This window comes from Oryzias latipes, chromosome 11 (genome assembly GCF_053564925.1).
Source record: "Oryzias latipes strain Hd-rR chromosome 11, Olatipes_Hd-rR_3.1".
Taxonomy (NCBI): Eukaryota; Metazoa; Chordata; class Actinopteri; order Beloniformes; family Adrianichthyidae; genus Oryzias; species Oryzias latipes.
In genome coordinates this window covers 19,042,669-19,065,614 of record NC_136247.1, presented here as the reverse complement: position 1 = coordinate 19,065,614, position 22,946 = coordinate 19,042,669, and the positions used below count along the sequence as shown (strand labels likewise).

Genomic DNA, 22,946 nt, shown 5'->3' with positions numbered 1-22,946 from the left:
GGACCCCCGTCTGTGTTGAGGGGGTGGATACCTGTTAAACGGTCATCCTGCAGTGAGCAGAGGTATTAAGCGGTTGGTGGAAAGAGAAAGCATCCCGTGAATGGAATGAGGTGGAAACAAGTATGTGTTGAAATACCTAGAGAAGCTGGAAAACTCACACTGAGAAGTTCTCTTTTTCTAAAACACAGTGTTAAGTAATTTCATCACCTTTAGTTGGCTTTTTTATACTTAAAAATGTTTAGTATCTAATGTGTTTACAGTCACATTTTGTCACATAAAAAAAAAACCCAACGCACTTTCAATCTTAGGATCAATCTTAGGAAATAGTACAGATATTTGGGGTGCAGGATTATGACAGAATAACTTGATGCATGACCACTGGCGAAAAACATCAGCAGCATCTTCATATGGGAATTGGATCATCTCCCCCTAGTGAGGTAACCCAAAGGCCATTAATTACGGTGCTTTTCTCTAGACTTGTGCGGTCCAACGGGTTGACAGTTTGACCGCTTCTCTCTGTGGTCTCCCTCCACTCCTCACGCTCCTCCCATTCCCATCACCACACATTCCAACCACCGGACCAGTCATGTCAGGTCAGGAAAAATAAAGCGCTGCTTTCTTTTGTGCATTCTTTAGCTTTGCAAATTAATGGCCAGAGTCGGTGAAAAGGGGAATGTCTGATAGATGACTACAGACACAACTTTGGAAAGACGTTTTGTTTCTAAAAATAAAGGCATGGAGACAGAAAGAGCTGGAAAAACAGTTTCCCGGTTGTTTCCGCTTGCAGCATGTCTCTTTTGGCAGCTTGGAGATGGAGTTAGCTCGGCAGTTTGCATGTCTGGTCGTCTCTGGCTTCTCTAGTGGGTTACTGGTGTTTGGATCGCTACAGCTGGCAGTTAACCACTGAGTTGGATAGGGCCCCAACACCATGCATTTGATTAAGTTTAGTGATTTGTTATGAAAGCAGAGCATGAAGGTTAAAGTCGTATATCAAGCATGTTTTTAAGAAGTGCAATTACAAGAAAAAAAGATATAAATTGGGAAGGATGTGCAGCAAAGCTGAAATTCATTGGCTAAATGATCATTGGATAATGGTAAAATCATTAGCGTGAGCACAGTGTGTAATTGTAACTCTGTGAAGAGATGTGCTGAGTTCATCAGAAGCTTATGCGAGTGTCGAAAGGGCGAGCGAGTGGTTTTAAGGTGCCCCAGGCCATACGCCAGCCGAGTTAAACACACCCTATGTGCGTTTCTGTTTGTGTGAGAAGGAGACTTGACATTTCAGTGGATGTGATGTAGTCACTTCCTCCCAGCGGACTGAGCCGCAGTTGTGAGCTTGACCCTGCTGGTTAACCTCTCGCCATCACCGGCACGGCGGGCGAGGGCCTCGGTTGTGTGTGTTTGGGAGGAGGAGAAAGACAGATTGTGTGTGTGTAGCATGTGTGCTGGCAGACCACAGGTGTCTGCTCATGGTGTCAGGGTGTTAAGAGGTCTTCCCAGAGGCCCATGACTCTCATCATCTGTTTCAGGGGGAGAGGTTTGCAAGGGTTACCAACACATACCCCTGAGGCATGGTGGGGCAGTAGCTGACAAGCAGGTGCCTGTGTTGACAGCAACCCGACATGCTTGAACCCCAGACTCACACTGCACACTCTTTTACATAAATGCTTAGAAGCTGAAGACACTGATTGGAGTGAATGCAGGGGGAATCCCCTGTTACACACAAACACACACAGGATCTGTTTTCATGAAGTCAAAGGTGAAAGACAGAGGAAAGTGCACACTTACTGCTGGGGCTGTGTGTGTTTGTGACCTTGCCAGTAGTTCCACTCAAATATGATCTATTTCCAGCACAACAGGCATTATGTATCTATGCAACTGGAAGTGGATTTAAAGAATCAGGTTTTTAAGTTTGGTCAAAAGAAAAAAAAATTGTAAATTAAACCCAATCTGAGTGCATGTTATTCAGGTGTCCATGTCTGGGAATGATTATTTTGGTAAGACGGATGGGAGGGAGGCTAGCAGCAGGAGGCTGAGGAAAATTGGAACAGCTGTTAATTAACACAAGGGTTCTCTCTTTCTCTCCATTTTCTTTTATTTTTTTGTCTCTTGTAGTGGAAGAAGAAGAAGAGGAAGATGAAGAGATGATGGAAACAAAGCCGGCTTCAGAGTCAGACCAGCAAAATGAAGATGAAACCAACGAAACTAAAGAAGGTAAAAAGACAGCCTGAAAGTATAAAAAATGAAAATAAAAACTTAGAGTGTGGTCGCCAATTTTTTTTTATTAAAAACTACAAAAAAAACCAAATCAAATGCTGAAAATGTGTAGAATACTTTTTTTGCTAATGTTTTTGTGGTATCAGCATTGGTCAATGGTTTTGTTTGCTTTCTTTGTTTATTCAGTCAGAATTGCTCCTGCAACTAGATACAAAAAACCTGCATGAGTCACGCGGGTGGACCAAATGGCAAATCAAGGTTTGTGAGCCCAGAGAACAAAAATGTTCATGCATATTTTTTCTATGGGCATGCTGTAAGCAACAGGTCGTAGCGAACACATTATGGTACAGGCTAGGGTAAAGAGGAAGACTACGCAAGGGACCACCTATGAGTGCCATTCACGGGATTTGTGCTTCCTCGTTGTGTTACTTACGTTACTTACTCACATTATACGTTACTTACGTATATTGTGCCTACCCAGTGCATGCAATATTTACGGTCAGTAAAGAGCCGGTGTGCGCACCTCACTAATGACTGGAGTGCTGCATAAATGGCACCACTACAACTTCATCACCCGTATGTCATAAGTTCATGTAAGTCATGTAAGGGCCGACAAAGTATGCATTATCAGAAATTATACCATGGTCCGGGTGAATACTCGATTCTGATTGCTTCTGGGTGTGCATTAAAAAGTGATGACGCATGGTGATGACCGCACGCCCTAAAAATAAGTTCAGGTCACCTATCTCAAATCTTCTGTTATCACTGGGCCGCTTCTTTAAAAACAACCTTTAGCTTCATCATTTGGAAAAAACAAGCGGTAAGAGGTGAAATTTCTCTTTGAACTGATGCTTTATTTAACCCATCGGGACAATCAGCATATATATATTGCTTTATGTCGCCGAATCTTGACTGCAGCGGTGGTACGGCGTCTTGTCACGTTACCATGACAAAGCGCAGCGCCACTTAAGAAGTAGTCTGCTTTTCGTAAAAAAAGTGATCCAAATTGGACTAAAGACTGGTTAATATTTATTTATTTTGTAAGTGACCATGGTATAAGCGGGTTAACGGCCGACGAAGTGAGCATTATCACTTTTTAATGCACTTCGCGGAAGCAACCGCGGAAGACAGTGCAGGCTTCCACGGCGTAGGTTAAAAAGTGATGATGCACAGTTCGTCTGCCATTAACCCTTACTTGACGTAGGCTAGGGTAGCCTGAGCCGACCGCATAAAGTGTTAATTTCTAAAAATGCACTCTTCGAAGGCCATTATCTCGTTTATACCATGGTCATTTTTAAAAGGTATAAATACTCAAGCAGTTTTTAGTACTTTATTCCTGTTATTTTTTCAGTTTAGATTGCTTTTTTCACAAAAGCAGAGTATTTGTCATGTGATACGGGGCATTGTCACGGTAACATGATAATGGGCTGCATGGCCGGCCGAGCCAACACGACTTCGACTACAGCGACAAAGGAAAGTGATATATATGCTAATTGTCGTGAAAGGTGAAGTAAAGCATCAGTTCTGAGAGAAAGTTCATCTCTTACCGCTTGTTTTTGTCCAAATAATGAAGCTTAAGGTTGTTTTAATGAAAACAGCGCAGTGATATAGAACAGAAGCTATGTGACCGGAACTTCCTTTTTAGGCATGTGGATTCACTGGGATTACTGTTGATTGTCACTTTTTAAACCACATCCAGCAGCTAATCAGAATCAAGTATGCACCCGGACCATGGTATAAATTATCATTATGAAAACATCACGATTCACTAATTATTTCCATTAGTTCCATTTTCATGACGTCCCTTAAGGTGGCCGTACGAGCCTCAAAGGAACTACAAGACACACCTGGGCACCTCCTAGGATGCAGCCGCTCCTTTCTACAACACTCTACGCCCCGGACCACCCAAAAACCCATACGGCTCTATCCCGTCTGACTGCATGTGACTAAGGCTGTTTAGCAGAGTTCAGGAAAAACAACAAAACATGCACAAAGTTGTTTTTTTTTTTTCAAATGTTGTAATTTAATCATTAAAACAATTTAAGATTGCTTTACTAATCTGAGCCATTCCAATTAGACCAAACAATTTTAAAGACATTTTTATAATGTTTCGTATTAGTAATTTCTCTAAAGAATTCCAATTCTGTATTATTACAGTTGCCCAAGGTATTCCTTTGGGAAACTGTGGTGAGAAAAACTACCTCTAAATTTATAAACTGCCAGAAACCCCCATCAAAGTCAGATATTTATGGGCAAACATTAGCTATGACTAATTGATGCAAGCAAACTTCACAGAAAACAAAGAAATCCAGGATCCTTTGAGCTTATAAGTCAATATTTTTGCTATCATGTTGCAACAGTTATTTTATCTATTACACTATATTTTGCATACATGTATAGCACAATGTTGGTTATGCAAAGACAGGCTGAATTAGGTCCTAATGCTTGCTGTGGCAGATGGGCTGTAAAAGCTATGCCATCAGTTGTTGCAAAACACAAAACTTCACTTTCTTTATCCCTGAGCTTCTTTCCTCCCACCACTTCTCTCATGTCGATGGTCAATCCGTCATGAACTATGGCCACTCATGTGTGACACCCTCTGCCAGTCAGTGGGTGTATCAGATCGGAGGGTGGGGGAAGGTTACAGTTGGGGTCACCATATCAGCTCTATGGCATGTGGAGGTCAGCGCTGATTAAAAATCTCTCACTTGACCCCCTGGTCACATTTCAAAGAGAGGAGCAATGAAGAAGTGTGCATGCGTGTGTCTCATTCATGTGCATGTCAAGGGTCCATGTGGAAGAGTAGATCATTCAAGAAAGGGTTTAAGGTTAAATTAAAACAAAAAAAACACACACTTATACAGATTGATAGAAATATTTGTATCTAAGCAGATTAAGCGCGGATCCAACTCAAAATCGAGTGAACACACACATTGAAGCACAAATACTCCCATAAACACACACATCCATCTGTCTCTTTTCCATCCTGGCTTATTAGGATGTCTGGTCTTTGATCTTTGCCACTCGATTCACTTAGTCTTTTCTGACAACTTGTAAGAAATACAAAGGGATGGGGGATCAAAGTCAAGAGACAGGGTAAAGGTCTCTATATGTACTGTTTGTCTGCATGTGTGTGTGTGTGTAATATCACATGTGCGCTTAGGGACGGTGACATTAAAAACCGGATTCCATGCTGTGCTGCCATTATGTTCAAAGGCAGACAAGCTGCTCAGAGAGGCTTTGTTTTTACTCATGTTTATGAAGTTTTTGCTTTGGGACTTTACTGGAAAAGATGTATTAGGAAGTGTTTGTAGTTTATTGTGTCCTGCATGTGATTCTGCATTTCTTGAAGATGAAGGGAATCTCACAGCTGCACAATGTGTGCGTTTAAAAGCACACATTGTGACATCCATGCATGCCTTCCTTTGTAAATATGTGATTTCTCTATTATATATATATAATATATATATATTTGTAATATAACAAATACATAAGAGGAATGTAAAGTAAAGATAGTTTATTAGTCCTTCTACACTTTATTTCTTTTTTTTGTGATTACATTCGTAGAATTTTAAAAGAAATTGTATTCCATTGTATTATCACAGATGATCATAAATCCAAGATTAAAATACAGTGTTTTCTTGTTTTTTGCTGGGGAAACGTTTCATAGATAACCTGCAATAGGTAAAATCTGTGTTTTTAAGGTAGTAGAACTCCTCATTACACTTTTCTCAGACATGAACATTTTCACACTCTTCTCTCTTTTTAAGTCGCAGAGTTCAAAACCTTCATAGATAAATAATAGAATACAAAGATTTGATCGTGATTGAAAATGTATACAAATGTGTCAAACTGAATGCATTCTGTTGAGGAGACATGGCAGAAGATTGAGTGACATGGTGGCTCAACAGCCAATCAGGACGCAGAACACTGTGCAAATTAGAAAAACCAAAAGTGGAGGAGTTGCTAAAGTTTACCGTGAAAAAGTTAAGAAAAGTTGCCTTGACACTAAACACAAAGACCCAGAAACAGGTAAAGAAATAAAACGAAATAAACTGAGTTAAGAAAGGTTTCTTCATCTCTCAAAGTAAAGGCATTATTTAAAGGAAAAAGACACAATAGAGGGGGAAAAATTGATCAACAACTTAATAAGGGCAGTTCTGAAAGACTGGGTTCACAACTCATGTAACCAGGCACAAAATTTGAATTTATAGTTATTATTATTTTTTTAATGTACACATTTTATGGGTTAAAATAGGTTTACATTTGTTGACCTGCCAGTAATGTGTGCTTTGCACATGTGATCAGTTTCCATGTGCCATTGAATATACTGTTACATAGGTCACCCAATAAAAATAATAAAAAAATAGTTGGTGTAAATATTGGAAAACATATTTTCCTAGAGAGCTCTGCTATTGTTTTTTGTTGTTATGAAATTCCAGCACTCTATGAGAAGAGTTTTGGCAGATTGTAAGTAACCCCATAACTCACCACACCGTTAAGAATCTTCTGATGGTATTTGTAAAAATAATCCTATTCATTAAATATCTTTGCTAACTATTTTCAGATTTTGTTTTTGAGTTCAATATCGAGGTAAACATGTGAAAATAAAGGATTGCACACAGCTGTTGCTGGTATTTCCTTTGTTTTTCATAAGTCGGCCTTCTACGTACATTTGTATTGGCTGCCTCCTCCTTTGGTGAACTTCAGTTTGATTGGCTGAGCTTCAAGTTGAAGCTTGAAAACTGAACAAAATTCTTTTCTGTAACATAGCCTGCTTTCAAAGCAACACAAAAAGTCCCAGAATTCAGTTCAATGATGATCGAAGACACTGCGAGCAAATTTGATATGAAGAAACGCCACTGATGCTCCCAAAGTGTACATGTGAATCCATAGTAAGATGTTTGACTTCTTTTAGTAGATAATTTGAAGAAAACGCCTTGCCTATAGATCAATATTCCATTTGCAGAGTTGATTCTGAACTATAGCAGGTTCACGATTACACCATTTATTGTGAGGAATTGCAGACTTTCTATCTGTACTGCTCTATCAGTGGTTTGTATGCCTTTCATTGACTGAAAGCTGGACAGAGTGGTTTCTCTGTTGTATTCGTACTCCATATGTGACAGTCCAGCTGTGTCCTTGGCTGTTCTCCAGGTGTATTTAGTTTATGTGCCAAAAATCTCACATTCTCCCAAACGATCAGCGGAAGAACTGGTTTCAACTTCCTCCTAATGCCGTTTTTTGCTTTTGGCTTAAAGCCTTGATGTTTCCTCAGCAACTCATCTGGATCTGGGCTCCATTGTAGTCATGACTTGGCTTTCTGAAGTAGCTGTTCCCAAATGTAAACAGTTTTCCAATTGTCATGGTTACTCATCATAACAAATGTCAAAATGTGTCAGAATTACCGATAGAAATCCTTGCACTGGACAACTCCCAGCTGGTTAAAAATGTTTCAATCAGTGTTGTAACAACAAACTGAACGAAAGATGGTTAAACCTCTTTTTCACTTGCGTTGAACATTTTTAGGTTCAATTATAATGAAAAGAATCCATGTATGTATAAATATATTTTCCGTTCATTGTATTTTTATGTTTTATATTTGAGCCTATGGATGTTTGGCTTTAAATACCAAAACACCGTTCATTTGAACAAAATACATTTCATTTAACTATCAGAACATTAAGCACCTCATCTGGATCTAAGATACAAGTTGCTTTAACCCAAAGCAAAGTGAAAGTACTTTTCTTTTGTTAAAAATTAAAAAAACATTTATCAACACTCTACGTTCAGTATTAAAAAAAACAATGTTTAAAATATGCCTTAACCAGTCAGGTTCTTAAAGTAGGATAAAATGTGCAATGTATTTCCAACATTGCTTCAATGTACTTTATGACGTAGCATAGCTGCTGGAAAAGTAATAACCATCACACCAATTTCAGTTAAAACTGAGTTGTATTGATGTCTTTGAGTTGTGCTACAACACGAGATTAATAAGTGAGGATCTACCACAAGATAGTTCTTGTGAGAATAAATAATAAATAATGAATTAAAAACCTTTTTTGACAACATTCGAAATCAATAACAGTATTGCCACAATATTTTACAAAACGTGTATTTTCCTACACCTCTAGATAAAATGTGTATGAAGACATGTTTTTCTTTAATCAGTTGTTGTTCTAACAGGCTCATTTCCGGTGCTGCGGGAGCTGACAGAGGAGGAAAGACAACAGGTCCTGCATTCATCTGAGTTTCAAAGTTTCTTTGAATGCAGCATCCGAGTGATTGAAAGAGCCCTCGCTGAAGACAGCGATATCTATTTTGACTACAGCGGCCGAAACCTCGAGGACAAGGAAGGGTGAGCTATTAAGTTATGGTTTGGGTCGCTTTTCCTTCTTTATAAAATACAGAAGTCAAATTGATCAAATCTAGGAACAGTAGGTTTGGCTTTTCCCCCCCTAGTCTGTGGAAGTGGTGGTTTTGATATGGGAGCACACACTTTATTATGCATCTTTAACTGTGCTAAAAGTGAATCATGCTACTGAGCAACTCTTGGGGCCTGGGATCCTTTGTTTGATCTTTTAGAAGGATGTCTTCATAATGAAGTCACACTCTTTGAGGGTTGAAGACCCCTGTGAACTGATAAACATCCCAGCTTTGAGAGCATTGTGTTAACATCTGAGGCACTGCCTGTGTCAGTCAGATGGAGGTTATCAAAGTCTTGGCTGAAGCTGTGAGAGTCAGACATGCCAAGCCGCTTTAGGATGCTGTGGAAATCTCATTCCAGCTTTTGACCAATGCAGTAAGAAAGCATGAAACCAATGGTAAATACATTTTATGCTCAAAACAGGTCCCAGCCCACTGCTCGAATCTGGTTTCTACTCCCTGAAGACCTTCTTTGTGGCTAACATTTTCCTGACAGTTTCACATTTATTTGAGATGTTAATGCAATCAAGCTCCCGTGGATGCTTGGTAGTTAGGAGGACTTATGGATTATGTGCAGTCAAAAAATCTTTACCCTCAGTTTACACAAATACAAACTTAAAACTGTTGTGTTGCAGCTTTTTAAAATGATTTGCAACCACATCAACAATAAAATGACTTTTCACCAGCTTTAAAAACTTATAACAAACAACATACAAGTTAATGCAGTCATGTATTTTTAACGTTTTTTTTAATATAAATTTGTATGTGCATTGTTTTTCTTAGAGAAAGTTTCATGTGTAATTTTAACAGGGAAGAGATGAGACAAAAACTAATGTAATTTTTGTTTTGAAATTGGACTATCTAAGCTTTATTTGCTACTTTATACTGACTTGAATCCATTAACTGCCCTCTTCAGTTAAGAATTGTACCCACAAATTGAAACAGAGCTCAGTCAATTTGAAAATAACACTCCAAATTGATGACATACCTTGGGTCTGTTTTTAGAGATGTGGGTAGCGGTTCCAGACTGTCCCTTAGCAGAGTCTTCTATGACGAGCACTGGTCCAAACGCCGTGTTATCACCTGTCTTGATTGGTCTCCTCAGGTGAGGGTATAAACTCACAATTTTTTCCAATATTTTATTTGCTTTGATGAAGAAATGAAGACTTGTTTTTATTTAGATTCCTCTATTATTAATATTTGTCTGTGTACGTTTTGTTCTGGTTACCAGTATCCAGAGTTGTTGGTTGCTTCCTATAACAACAATGAAGAAGCCCCCCATGAACCAGACGGTGTTGCTCTGGTGTGGAATATCAAATTTAAAAAAGCCACACCTGAATACATATTTCATTGTCAGGTAACATTAAATCTTTTAAGTATTTTTGTTCCCTTTATCATTGTATTTTTGCTCAACATTTTTATGAATATTGATGCCTTTTTACATTTACTTTACCCTCCCTTTACCTTGCAATCAGTCAGTTTTTTGGGACACTGGACTGTAGGGTGCAAAACAAAACAAAAATATAATGTAATATGACTACACAACCCAGAATGCTTAGAGGGTCCAAGAGGCAGCAGGGGATTGTTCAGAGGGCTCAGTGGGAAGTTATGTATACTTTCCAAAGAACTGTGTCCTCTTTTTGTCTGCAACAAGTTGAGATTTCCACACTAAAGACGGGTCAAACGTTGTTCAATTAATTCACAAAAACTCTCAGCATTGTTCAGTTGTAACTCATAAAATACAAAATGATACACTCACTTTGTCAGTTCATTATGTTAAAGCTCACTCCACGAGGCTCCTGACTATGGCAGCCATAATGACCCCACAATCCAGTTTACATAGCTGTACTAAAAGACTGTTACAGATTTCAGAGTGCCCTGTACCACAGAAAAATAGTTCAATGTCAACAAGCACAACAAGAATTCATCCTTGGGTTGCACCAAATTACAAGGCACACTTTTGAAAAAATAAGGGATTTTGAGCGTGCTTTAACTAAAGTATGAATTTACTTTATTTTGGACAAATTTTAATATTATTAGAATATTTGTACAAAAATTGACTTTTTATGTTTAGAATTTTAGAATGTAAAGTGCCAAATTATGGGAAAAAAGATGGAATAAATTGTTCAGTCATTAAAACATGAGTGGTAACTTGAGTGTAAACGAGAAGTGAAAAGAATGTTATCTCTTCAGAATTATGATTTAGTAAATAGTGTTGTTGTATATAGTCTATTAAAGATTCTTTTAGATCCAGCCATTCGTCCATTTTCTTTACCCACTTTATTCCATTCAAGGTCATGTGGCTACTAGAGCCTACCCCGCCTACTGTTGGGCAAAGGGGGGGGGGGGGGGGGGGGGGGGGGTACACCCTGGACAGGTTGCCAGCCCGTTGCAGGGCGGTTCTTATAAATGAATATTTATACAAAATCTTTAAAAGCAAAAATGGAAGAAATAAAAAACAAATTTTAAAGGTAACAACCTTTAGACTGACTTGGTTAGTCTGCACGATAAAGAGACAACATAAACATTGTAACATTAACATATTAAGAAACGCCACACGTGTGATTTTGTGTGTTTTTATGACACAGCACACAGATGCCCCCCTTAAAGCAACAAATAGATCTTTCTGTTTAAATAAACTCAAGTAAATCAATGTTGTAAATGTGCGTTTTTATTGAGAATTTTCACAACAACAACATGAAATGTTATTAGTTAGACTTATTTCCCAGTGAAATTTTTAAGTACTAATCTCTGTAAACACTATACTTTATGTTCATGCTCAAATTCATGTGGTTGCACAAGCAGATAAAAAAATTCCTTTTATTTGGAATGGAGAATTTCCATGTGGTTTTCACATTAAATCTGCATGATGCATGTACATGAGAGTAAAATATTGTGGCTTTAGTTGTGGGCTGATGAGAAATTGTTGTTTCTGAGGAAACACTTTTTTTTCAAAGAAAAAGAAACAAATTATAGCAATTTCCCCTATATAGTCACACTTTAGCGTTTTGTGTCAGGACTTACTATAATTTCCTTAGCTAATTTGGTTTCATTCAGCTTTCACATCCTTTTTTTTTACTTAGTCAAGTTCTTTTATAGACCACTCAATAAAGAAAAACTAAAGTTTTTGTAGGTTGTAAAGTTTATTTATTTTGCTTTCCTGCAGGGATCTTTTCCCGTATTATTAAAGGTATAATGTCTGATTTCTGATTTACAAATGACAAAAAGCTTACAGGAGAAACAGAAGTTTATATTTCCACTCATGAAAAAGGTGTTTTTGACATTTTAAACATTTTCTTGTGGTATTTTTCTTATAATGAAGGACGGGGAATATCAATCTCAAAATTGCAATTGAATATTTCTTTATAACAATCATTGTCCAGCAGACTAAACATGCCGTTGGAAAAGGCTTGTAGGTGAGACTTAGAATCTACAATGGGAAGCCACAAGCCCCCTGCTCCGCTTCTGACACCTCAGGTTGCTGACAAATTGATCCATTAACATCCTTGTTTTCCTCAACTGAGCTGGCATCTGGTTCGAAACTGTACGGCCAGATAGCTCCAATTTTGTTTCTAATGAGCTATTGCCGCTCTGCAGATAATACGTTCTAGAAAACAACTCGGGCTATTTGAGTTTGGATGAAAAAAACCCAGCATAATCATAAGTAAAACCCCACTGGGAACGCTTTTATAATAAACAGAAAGATGATCGAAGTGGGATTTTTAAGGGTTTCTTTAAACCGGGTGTTGCTGAGTGTGTAGTGTTAACTGTCACTGCTCTGATTGGTTCTTGTGTCTGCCCAGGTTATGCTGATTGGTTGATTTCCTCTGAAACGTGCCTGTTTCAATTCTTCTAAGAGTTTGCTACAGGTTATTATTAATGCTTTGCTGATGGTTCTGTCTGGCTATTGGGAGCAGAGATGAAACAAAATCACGTGTTGACAGTGAAGTTAGCGACTGACCTTGGGCTAGAACTCTGTGTTTTAAACTGATCTTCATGCCAACTCTGACAAGTAAACACTTAAGAAATACTGAAATAGCAGAAAAGAACTTTCTACCCAAGAGCCTGTTCTGTCTAAGAGTTAGTTTTTGAGCACGCTGCAGGTAAGATGGATGTAAGCACGTTCTTCTCCTGAAGCCCGCTGAACTACAAGGACTGGTGCCTCCTCTTCTTTTACTACTTTCTCTGATGCTTCTTGGCTCCAATCTTCTGTCCCGAGCAAGACTAATAGAGGGCAGCCACATGTTTCCTCTCTGGATCTGTAATCACACACTACATACGCATACAGCCCTCACATGCACATATTGCACTTTGGGTTGGCACATGCTGCTGCAGTTGGAAGGCAGTGTTTAACATCACTTCAGCCATTTTGGTTTTTAAGATTTGCCCACAGAAGCCGCTTTCATCTAGTAGATGGATAGGTAGATGGCTTGTGTATGCATGTGCCTGTTGCAGCCATATGTGCTGCTGTGGTGAATGTGCACGTTTATGAGAAAGAATGACTTTGCAGGTTGATATTGCAGGGTTGGGGTTTGTGGTCTAGATTGGATTCAGCATGATCCTTTATTGTTGAAGGCTGTGGGTTTCTTTTTTTTTAAGGACTTGGAATTTTATTGAAGTCAGACTTTCTGTTGTTTAGTTATGTAGAACTTTGTAGATAGAAATTAGAAAACAGCTACAGAAACAAACAAAAATGCAGTGTTTTGACCTCTAAAAATACTACAGAGAGTAGAACCAGATTTATTATATCATCAATGTGATCTCATTTGCAATGACAAAGTTTTCACCCTAAAAGTAAATACGCTAAGCTTTTCTTGGTTTTGCATCTGAACTATCAGCGTAATTAAAGGTCATTCAAAAACAGCTTTAGTTTTGTTGTTTGTGGCATTTAGGGAAGGACGATCTGGGCTTCTTGCAAAAATTATTTTGGTAAATTGTCGCAGAGTGAAATGATGCATTTTTTCTTTTTCTTTTTTTTATTCAGGCCCTCATTTGACAAACCAACATTTCAAACAAGACAATTTGTTTAACTATCACTGCATTGCTGTGGTTTTGAACCATTAAGGGCCAGAATCCTGCTGGTTTTTCATAAATCCAGCCCTACCAGCTGTGATTACTCAGATCAGGTGAATTTACCAAAAAGAAGGTAAAATCCCACCTAAATTAAAAAAGGCATGCATTTACTTGGTTAATTATTTTTTTAAGGTCTTTAAAGTTCCTCTGTTCCTCTGCCTATTCCTATGCACAATGCAAGTTTGATACATCCTAAAATTTCATGAGCCAGTAGAATGAGCTAATTCCAGCTACAGCACACAAACTGTAACAGAGAACAGTCCTTAAAACTCACTCCTACAGCACCTATAGGGGGTTTACCCATATACTGTAGAAGCTGCTGGTGTTTTAGCCATCTTGCCTGTGGAAGGTTGCAGAGAGGAGCAACACTTGAGGCTCGCATGACCACCTCACGGGACACCATGACAATGGAACATACAATTGTTGACCTCTTGGTGAGGTCATCGGCGCCCACACGACAATGCTTTTTATATATATAATTTAATATTATATATGTATATATATATATATATATATATATATATATATATATATATATATATATATATATATATATATATATATATATATATATATGTATGTATGTATGTATGTATGTATATATATATATATATATATATATATATATATATATATATATATATATATATATATATATATATATATATATATATATATATATATATATATAATTTGTTGTTGTTAAATAAGAGAAACAGTCAGCCTTAAAAGCTCAAACTTTAATGAAAAATGCATAGTTGCAGGACTTCTTACAAATAAAAAAAATTATTGCAAAGAATTCTTAAAAATAATTTCTAGACATTTTGAAGTGTTAGACCTCTTTGACATATAATTTAAAGTATTTAGAAAAGCCCAACAATAAGTCAATAATAAAAATAATAATAAATCAATATTAATTCAATAATAATAATAAATAATAACAAATTAATATTAGGTCAATACTAATAATGAATAATAACAATAAATAAATAATAAGTAACTAATAGTAAATAATAATAATAATAATAAAAAATAAGTTTAAAAAAAGTCCAAAAGTCAACAATATATCTACCCTAGTGATTCATGTGAGTGATCAATTTGTGTAACACAGATGGTATGGTGCCAGGTTTCAAGCAAACAGTCTGGCCAGTCTTATCAAAATCTGGTTCCACAAAATGTCAAAGCCAGACTGTATTGCTAGTTGGTAACCACAGTGATCCGTGTGGGTTAGCTCTTTTTATTGCTAAGTTCCACTTTTTCATTAATTCTCAATACATTGGAAACCTGCAAGAAAAGTTCAGCTTCTGAGTCATAAATGTATAAATATTACAATAATAGCCTAGTCCTAGTATGCTGTATGTAGATTTAACAAAATAAAGTTTACATTTATGTCGACAGCAAATTATACGTACATCATGCAGCATGCTGATAATAGCACTGCAGCATCATGCATGTCAACATGTGTACTATTAATGATGCCCCTGCAGCATTAAAAGAAAAACATAATAGTACTTACTTACCTGTCAAATGTTATGCTTTCCTCGTTTGTGGACTCATTTCTCTGATTTTGGAAGTTGGAACCTGCAGAATGAACTGGCATTTTCCAAAAATTGGCTTGACCTCACCAAGATGGCGGTGCTCTCCTCCCATGAGGAATCACGTGATGTCTCCTCTAGCGATAAAGCTCTTTGTAATTTCCTACATTAGCAAATGCAATGGTACAACCCCATGTTTACCGTAGACCTCCAGAAGTTTTGAAACTTGGAACTTTGGGAATAACTTTATTTTGTACCTAACTTGAAAAGGTAATTTTGATCTCTAATAAAATACCCAAAACTGTCGTTTGTTTGTATTGTAAACTCTTCACATGTCAGCTAACATTTTTTAAGTGAGTATAAAGAATACATTCGTTGACGTAAACTTTAGACATCATTAGTCAAAAATATAGTTAAAGAAACGTGCATGTAATCAACCAGATCATAGGTTGGGCTTGGACCATTTTGGGAAAGAGTTGCCACTTTTGTGGATTCTTGTCCTGCCATGCCTCCCTTAGTCGTGACGGTTGGACCTATCAGCACATTGTCGCAGTTGGGTCTAATCGTGTCCACTTCTCAAGTGGGCAAAGTTTTACCACAAAAAAGGAAAAGATTAACTTCAAATTCCAGCTTATTGTCTGCTGTTCAGTCAAATGCTATTAATTTTAAACGTTGATTAAAAAGTGCATAGACTCATATCTTATTTAGGTGGCTTCACAATTACACCAACAGTTGTAAGAAAGCAAATATTTTACATGTTCTCAAAACATGAGTTTTGCATACAAAACTCAGAGTCTTAAAATAATTGGTACAAACTGCTGAACAAACTTGTAATTATCCATCTATAATTCATACAAATCTATTTCTTCCTAATTAGGGCCCAAGGGAACTTACATCTCAAATAAAGTCAAAGTGCAGGTGGCCCGTCAACCTCATGGCAATCCTGAAGTTGTGTATTTCTTTAGTTAAGAAAAAGAACTAACTGAATGTTTTACGGCATGATATTTGATTTACAATGCACATTCTGTACAGACACAAATAAAACTGAAGATGTGAGCCAAGCAAACAAACATACAAGATGTAGAAAATTTACTAATAGCAGTTCAAGGAGGCAAAGAACGACCTGTTTGTGCTCCCAGAGCCTCTTCCTTATGCTCTAACTCCATTGTTTGTCTGTTGAAATGGAGACTTTGGCTTGGTTTTCTCTTTCCTTGCCAGAAACCACAGAGTGACAAAATCTGTGGGGTGTCATAAACGAGTGAAGCCAAAGGGAGAAAGGTGGTTGGAGGGAAGGGGGGTTGCAAAGCCTGGATGCAGGAAGAGACAGTTGGATCCATCTGGTCCTGATAATGCAGAGTGGAAAACAGATGACTGCGGTAAGAGATTGGGGGATACAGCATTGAGATTGGGATGATATATTGTAGAGCGTGCTCTATCTGGCCTCTATGTTTCTTTTTCAAGTATGGCACTCAGTTTATTGTTCCCTAAGATAGACAATACTTTGTTGTCCATCAAAAAAGTAAAATACATCAAATAGATTTCCAGAAAAGGACAGAAAATAGATTTCCCACCTTTTGCTTTTTTTTCCCTTTACTCCTATAAAAATTGCAAAATAGTTCCTAGCTGTCATTTTTAATCAGCTATTCTACATGTGTGTTGAATAATAATATTTTTTGAGAATCTTGACTTTGTCGAAAGAAATACAGCAAAACTTGCTCTGACAATAGAATTTGAGCTGTTTTTTCAAGCTTTTTAGGTTTAAGCTAGAGGATAGGCCAGCTTGAATGCTTTGCTATACTGTAAAGTAATGTTTAAATCTCTTTTATCACATTACTAAGTATGTAAAAGTTGTTTATTTTATATTCATTTGATCCATCCACTGAGGGAAGAGTGAGCTGCAATCACATCCCGATCAGCTGCATAACCCTCCGATTCAACTTTTGATATTGAGTATCAACAGGAAGGTTTGGGTCCAATATTTAGTGTCTTTAATATGACCCAATTGTGGATTCAAACATACAGCCTCCCAGTCTTAGAGTTGAAACTACCATTTGGCCACTGAGCTGGTTTTTGTTAGGCACTTATGTATACAACTTTCAGCTCTGATGTTTCCCTTCCAGATGTGGAGGCTTCCCATTCCACAGGCATGAATATTCCTCCACACCACAAGGATAGTAGCTTTAAAACTGAATGTTGATAACATGTCACATATTACCTCTCTTCTTTAGATCAAAGGATATGACTTTTACAAGTTTAAAAAAATAGATCTTTTTCTCACAGATTTAGATTTTCTGTATCATTTGTTGTGTTTTGTAGACATGTAATTTTGGCAGAGGTGTGGACTCTAGTCACATAACTTGGACTCGAGTCATTCATTTTATGACTTTAGACCATAGATGACACAATGTAAAAAGACTTGCAATTCAACTTGGACTTTAACACCAGTAGCTTGTGTCTTCACTTGGACGTGAACCATTTGACACAAAAAGACTGGCTACCTTTTCCCATCAGCCAAAGATTAAAAGGTATGCTGACATAGACCCCGCTCTTTCTCTTTTTGTATGTGTGCATCTCAAACATGAGGTCAGTATCTGTTTGAAAAAATGATTCCCAAGTTTATTAAATTTGGGTATGATATTTTTAAGGTTGTCAAAAAAATCAAGCAGTTCAAAGATAATGGACGGAGACTCGATAACGTCCAACTTCACCCAACACTTAAAGTTGCACAAAGAATGGTGATTTCTAAAAGAAATTTGACAGTAGCCGATGGGTTATGTAACCGCAACCTGCTAAATTAATTACACCGTAATTCACTGTTAAAATGTTATGGTTTTGTTATAGTGAGACATTTTGAGATTTTTTTTAAATGGGATTGGATTGGGAAGTTTCTGATGAACGCCTGCCGCTATGCCGAAACTATGTCCTAGAAAACAACAGAAAAGATTTATTGGTTTTGCCCTAAAATGGCGTAATCATAATTAAAAGATCACTGGCAACGTGATTCGAATAGATCAAAAGATGATTGGAGTGGGACTGTAAAGCTTTAGATGTCTCTGGTCATGCCATCAAATCTTGATTATTAAGCCCAAACATTCTTTCATATTTTGTCAGTCAAAATAAAAACATTAGAAAGAAGACAGCAAATTACTGACTTTATTTTTATCTTCAAGGTCAGGCTTATTTTGAGTCTTGAAATCGGAAGCAAAAGGCTTTTCTCTGGAACCTTTGATGCCTCTGAGATCTCACAAAAAAGGAAAGTAAAGAGTACAAAGTGTTTGTTTTTAATACTTTTTAAAAAAGGAAAATAGTTTGACTGCTTTGCCCATGACACAGTGGGAATGGAGGACAAAATGGAAATGACAGAACTTAAAGGATTTTAGAAAATACTGTAAAATGTCATTGCAGATTATTTTGTATTTTTCTCATTGTGATTGTTTGCAGTGTTATATTTGTCACCATGGATTTCTACATCTTGGTTTTCTCTCAAGATCCAGTAAATTTATGTTCTGGTGGGATTCTCAGAATAATTGACAAATCTGGCCTCCAAACACGCTCCTAAAGCTGCTTCAACACAGATTGGCATTGAGATTTCAGGAAAAATAAAACTGCCAGCAGCGTTTCTTCAAAACAAATCTACGACTATATTAAGCAACAATCATTTTGCGAAATGCACCCTGTATGTTGTTGGTTTACTGTTTTTAATTGTGACTCATGTTTGAAAGCTTCAATTTTGATTCCCTCTTGGCCCTCTATTGCCTTTAAACAATTCCCCCTCTCAATTTGTTAATGCATAACACCACTTACCCCTCTGAAGCACAACACCACACCATGAAATATTTTCTCATAACTCAGACGCATGGATGCTTCAGTGGCTCTGGGTCAGGAGAGGCTAGGGACTGTTGCACGCGGGAACTCTTATGGGACGAGCACTGAAGAGGAACCAAAACTCAATAAACATGGCACTGAAGGGGGACAAGGAGTTCAAGGGTTCGCTTGTCATGATGGAGGCTATAGTGAGCGCTCCAGTGGCTGCTTGGGTTTGATGCTGTAATGTGAAACGAACGGGGGAAAGAAGAGTACAATTCCTCTCTTTGTTTCTTCTTCACCCTGTAGTCGGCCATCTCTCGTCTCCTCAGCAGAGTCTTACTGTGGCCAGACTCATCATCTTCATCTCCTTTTGTGTCCTCATGTCTGCCACCCATCGTGATGCCTTGATGGCATGTCATAAGTTGCACCAAGGCTGTTCTTTTTTTCTCATTTCACTAAATCAAAACATTACTACTTAAATAAAAAATTAAAATACGTAGAAATATTGACACCTTCTCCTTCACTTTATTTTAAAAGTTAAGCTACAATCCAGGATTTCATACAAAATGAAAAAAAAACAGAGAACCCTCATCCAAGTCTCCAAGGACAGTTGACATATCCATAAAGTCTCTCTAGTCGCAGTGTCAGAGTCCAAATCCATTTAATTTACTCTTTTCAATGGGGAGGCTGTACTCTGACCTTCAGACCCTATTTTTAAAATAAAGCCCTATACCATATATTGGAAACTCTTTTCTAACACTTGGAGTTTTAATCTCAACCATTTCCTTACCGCAACAGCCCATGGCCATAGGTGATGATAGGAACACAGATTTATCTGTGATTGAAGTATGTATTCTGAATCAACTCTCTTCAGGAAAAACAGACTATTTACAAAGTCCATGTTACAGCAAAAAACGCACCAATCCATCAATCGATATTGTGCTTCATCCTTCCCCCACTTTTGAACAGAACAGTTAGTTACTTAGACTCCATTCTACGGCCCGCAAAGCCAAACTCGTCTAACACTTTTCTTAAAATTTTACATTGATTTTTATGCAGTATTACTGACGCCTTGACACACTTTATTTTTAAATGTCTTATACCTTAAAACAGCCCCTGATCGGTATGAAATAGTTTCCTTCTCTTATATTCTCTTATATTTCTCTTCTCTCTTTAGTCCCCGGTGGTTTCTGTTGGTTTTGCCAGATTTCATCCTAACCTGTTAGTGGGTGGGACTTACTCTGGACAGATCGTCCTGTGGGACAACCGCAGTCACCGTCGAACGCCAGTCCAGAGGACCCCCCTATCTGCTGCTGCACACACTGTAAGACCGGTTCACACCATCAGTGAAAAACGAACAGAAAAGGAATGCTAAGGTGTTTATTTACACAATTGAGAGTTTAGCAAAAAGAAGAAAATACAATGTTTCTCAAACTGATATAACAATACCCTGAAAAACTGTGTGACTTTCCAATACAAAATAAAAAAATTTTTTTCACAAAACAACAGAAAAGAAAAAAAGTTAACTGTAGACACTTTCTACTACCAGGTATTTTTGAAAGTATTTTTGAAATAAATTGACTAGAAGAGAAAAAAGATCAAATAAGTGGCACAAATTTGGATGCACAGAGCAGCGTACGGAACTCATGGAAGGTCCCTCATTATGATACCATAACTGATGATACGTCTTGGGGTCCCGTCCTAATAATAAACCTAATCAAAGGAGAAACTTTTCAGTCTAATTTAAAATGTGGGGCCCAAACAATAAACTTATGGCTGGACTCTTCCTTCAATCCCACTTTTGGAAGCCTTAACCCCCCAGAATCGTACTGTCTGTGAGTCAAGTGCTTAATTTAGAAAATATAGAACAAGTACATTTAAGATCTTGTTGGGATTAATCATTTGTATCAGAACTTAACAGAAAGATTTTTTTTGGGAAAACAGCTATTTATTTTTTCAGCTGAGCTCAATATAATCCGGTATTCTTATTTTATCTAATGCTGGGTTTTGTATGCGACTTTAAAAAGTTACCTTTTTTTTCTATTTCATTTAATAGGTTATGTAAACAAGCACGGCAGTATTATTTTCTGATTCTACTTTTATTGGTTGAATGCTATAAAGTTATTGTGCTGTTTTGACTTTATTTATGGACAACTGTGATCATTACTATCTTTCTTTTTGTCAATTATTACCCTTTAAGTTTCATTTTCATTCAGCTCCTTCTAGTTTTCTGTGTATTTATGATTTGTGTAAAAATTGAAAAGCTCATACCCCAAAACCAGAGTTTGAACACCTTTGAACTTCATTGGAGCAGTTACCAAGCTCAGTTTAGTTTTAGTGAGCTTCCTGACCCTCAACGAAAAACCAACAAAGACAAAGACATTTTAGGATCCAATTTCCTAAATATTCTGAGCTAAAGAAATCATGCAGACACTGCATTCTACCTGTGATGTAGGTTAAAGGCGTCTAAGGTAATGAAGTAATGGAGTTCTCTCCACCTAGTCAGTCTCGCTTACTGGCCACAGTGCTGATTACTGAATAGAGTCTTTGTGTGGCCCACCAGCCAAATCAATTACTGCCCAGTAATGATATAATGGCTTCACACTCTTGTAGATTTGAACAGCAGCACATGTTCCAAGACAACTGCGCTCCAGCATGCAAACTGCTTGTAACCCTGCTGCGTCTCATGAGCTAGGATCTCGTAGTGTGTTCAGGGTAGAATTACAGCATTATAACAGAATTGTGTCAGCTCTAATTTTCCTTTGAACAATTACAATTTCTGGCACTTTACATTACCCTGACAGAGGTCAATTATCAGAGGAATTTATACACACAATAATAAATGTTCCAGAAAGTCTAAGAATTATTACTGCTGATAAGATTTTTTTTCACTGAGATTTGTCAGTAAACAAAAAGCACGTGGTTTATCGAGACAGGATGCAACAGCTCTTCAACCTTCCATAATTTTGTGTCTATCTTTTTAGCACCCTGTATACTGCGTGAACGTTGTCGGCACCCAAAACGCCAACAATTTGATCACTCTGTCTACAGACGGCAAGATGTGTTCTTGGAGTCTGGACATGCTCTCCCAGCCTCAGGTACAGAAACAAAGAGATGAGATGGCAAGACAAGTGACTTATGACAAACATTAACTCTGAATTGTTTAATCCAAAAAAATCTTTATGTTTACATTTTACAAAGATTTTGTCTCCAAATATTTACAAGGATCTGCTACCAGGAATGATTACCAGACAAATTAAAATAAATATAGTTCAGATTGGGTCATAATAAATTATTCTAAACGTTTTTGTCCCTCTTGTCTGAATTTTTTTCCGGTTTGCGTGATATAACTGTTAGCAATGAAAGGTATTTTATATATTCCAGACTTAAACAATTCCCTGTAAATGTCAGGCTGCTATGCATAGATTTGTGTTTTTGTTTAATTATGAAATAAAACTACCTTAACTCTTGTGCTTGTAGGAAACCATGGAGCTGGTTTACAGTAAATCCAAGCCGGTGGCTGTGACCGGCATGGCCTTCCCAACTGGAGACGTTAACAACTATGTGGTAGGAAGTGAAGATGGTTCTGTGTACAACGCATCCAGGCATGGGAGGTTAGTGGGTGGATCATTTGTGTCTCAAGCACACTTGTTGTTTTTTTTACATGTGAATTTACAGTTACTATATAGGTGAAAAGGTAAAAACAAATTACAATTTCTATTTATCCATTCATTTTTTTCTCACAATCAATATGATTATCAATTCACAGGATCAGTTAAGAAGTGAACAACAATCATTGTAAACAAAGATGTTCTGAATGACATGTGTGTCCTCCTTCTCCAGGCAGGCAGTGTCATGAAATTCACTGTTAAGAGTTAAGAACAGCAA

The 22,946-nt window shown here is 37.4% G+C and overlaps 1 protein-coding gene across 10 annotated transcripts in view; it reads left to right on the top strand.

The window, feature by feature from the left end:
• Positions 1 to 22,946, top strand: part of dync1i1a (dynein cytoplasmic 1 intermediate chain 1a) — a 73,340-nt gene that overhangs the window by 25,760 nt on the left and 24,634 nt on the right. For 7 of the 10 annotated variants that reach the window (XM_078954943.1, XM_020707111.3, XM_078954942.1 and 4 more), the window contains 7 exons: positions 2,116 to 2,214; positions 8,404 to 8,575; positions 9,649 to 9,748; positions 9,875 to 10,000; positions 20,236 to 20,382; positions 22,043 to 22,156; positions 22,539 to 22,672. In XM_078954943.1, the coding sequence (XP_078811069.1) occupies positions 2,116 to 2,214; positions 8,404 to 8,575; positions 9,649 to 9,748; positions 9,875 to 10,000; positions 20,236 to 20,382; positions 22,043 to 22,156; positions 22,539 to 22,672 (892 nt within the window). The remainder of the gene's footprint in view (positions 1 to 2,115; positions 2,215 to 8,403; positions 8,576 to 9,648; positions 9,749 to 9,874; positions 10,001 to 20,235; positions 20,383 to 22,042; positions 22,157 to 22,538; positions 22,673 to 22,946) is intronic. The other 3 variants (XM_078954947.1, XM_078954946.1, XM_078954945.1) reach the window with 2 other exon arrangements.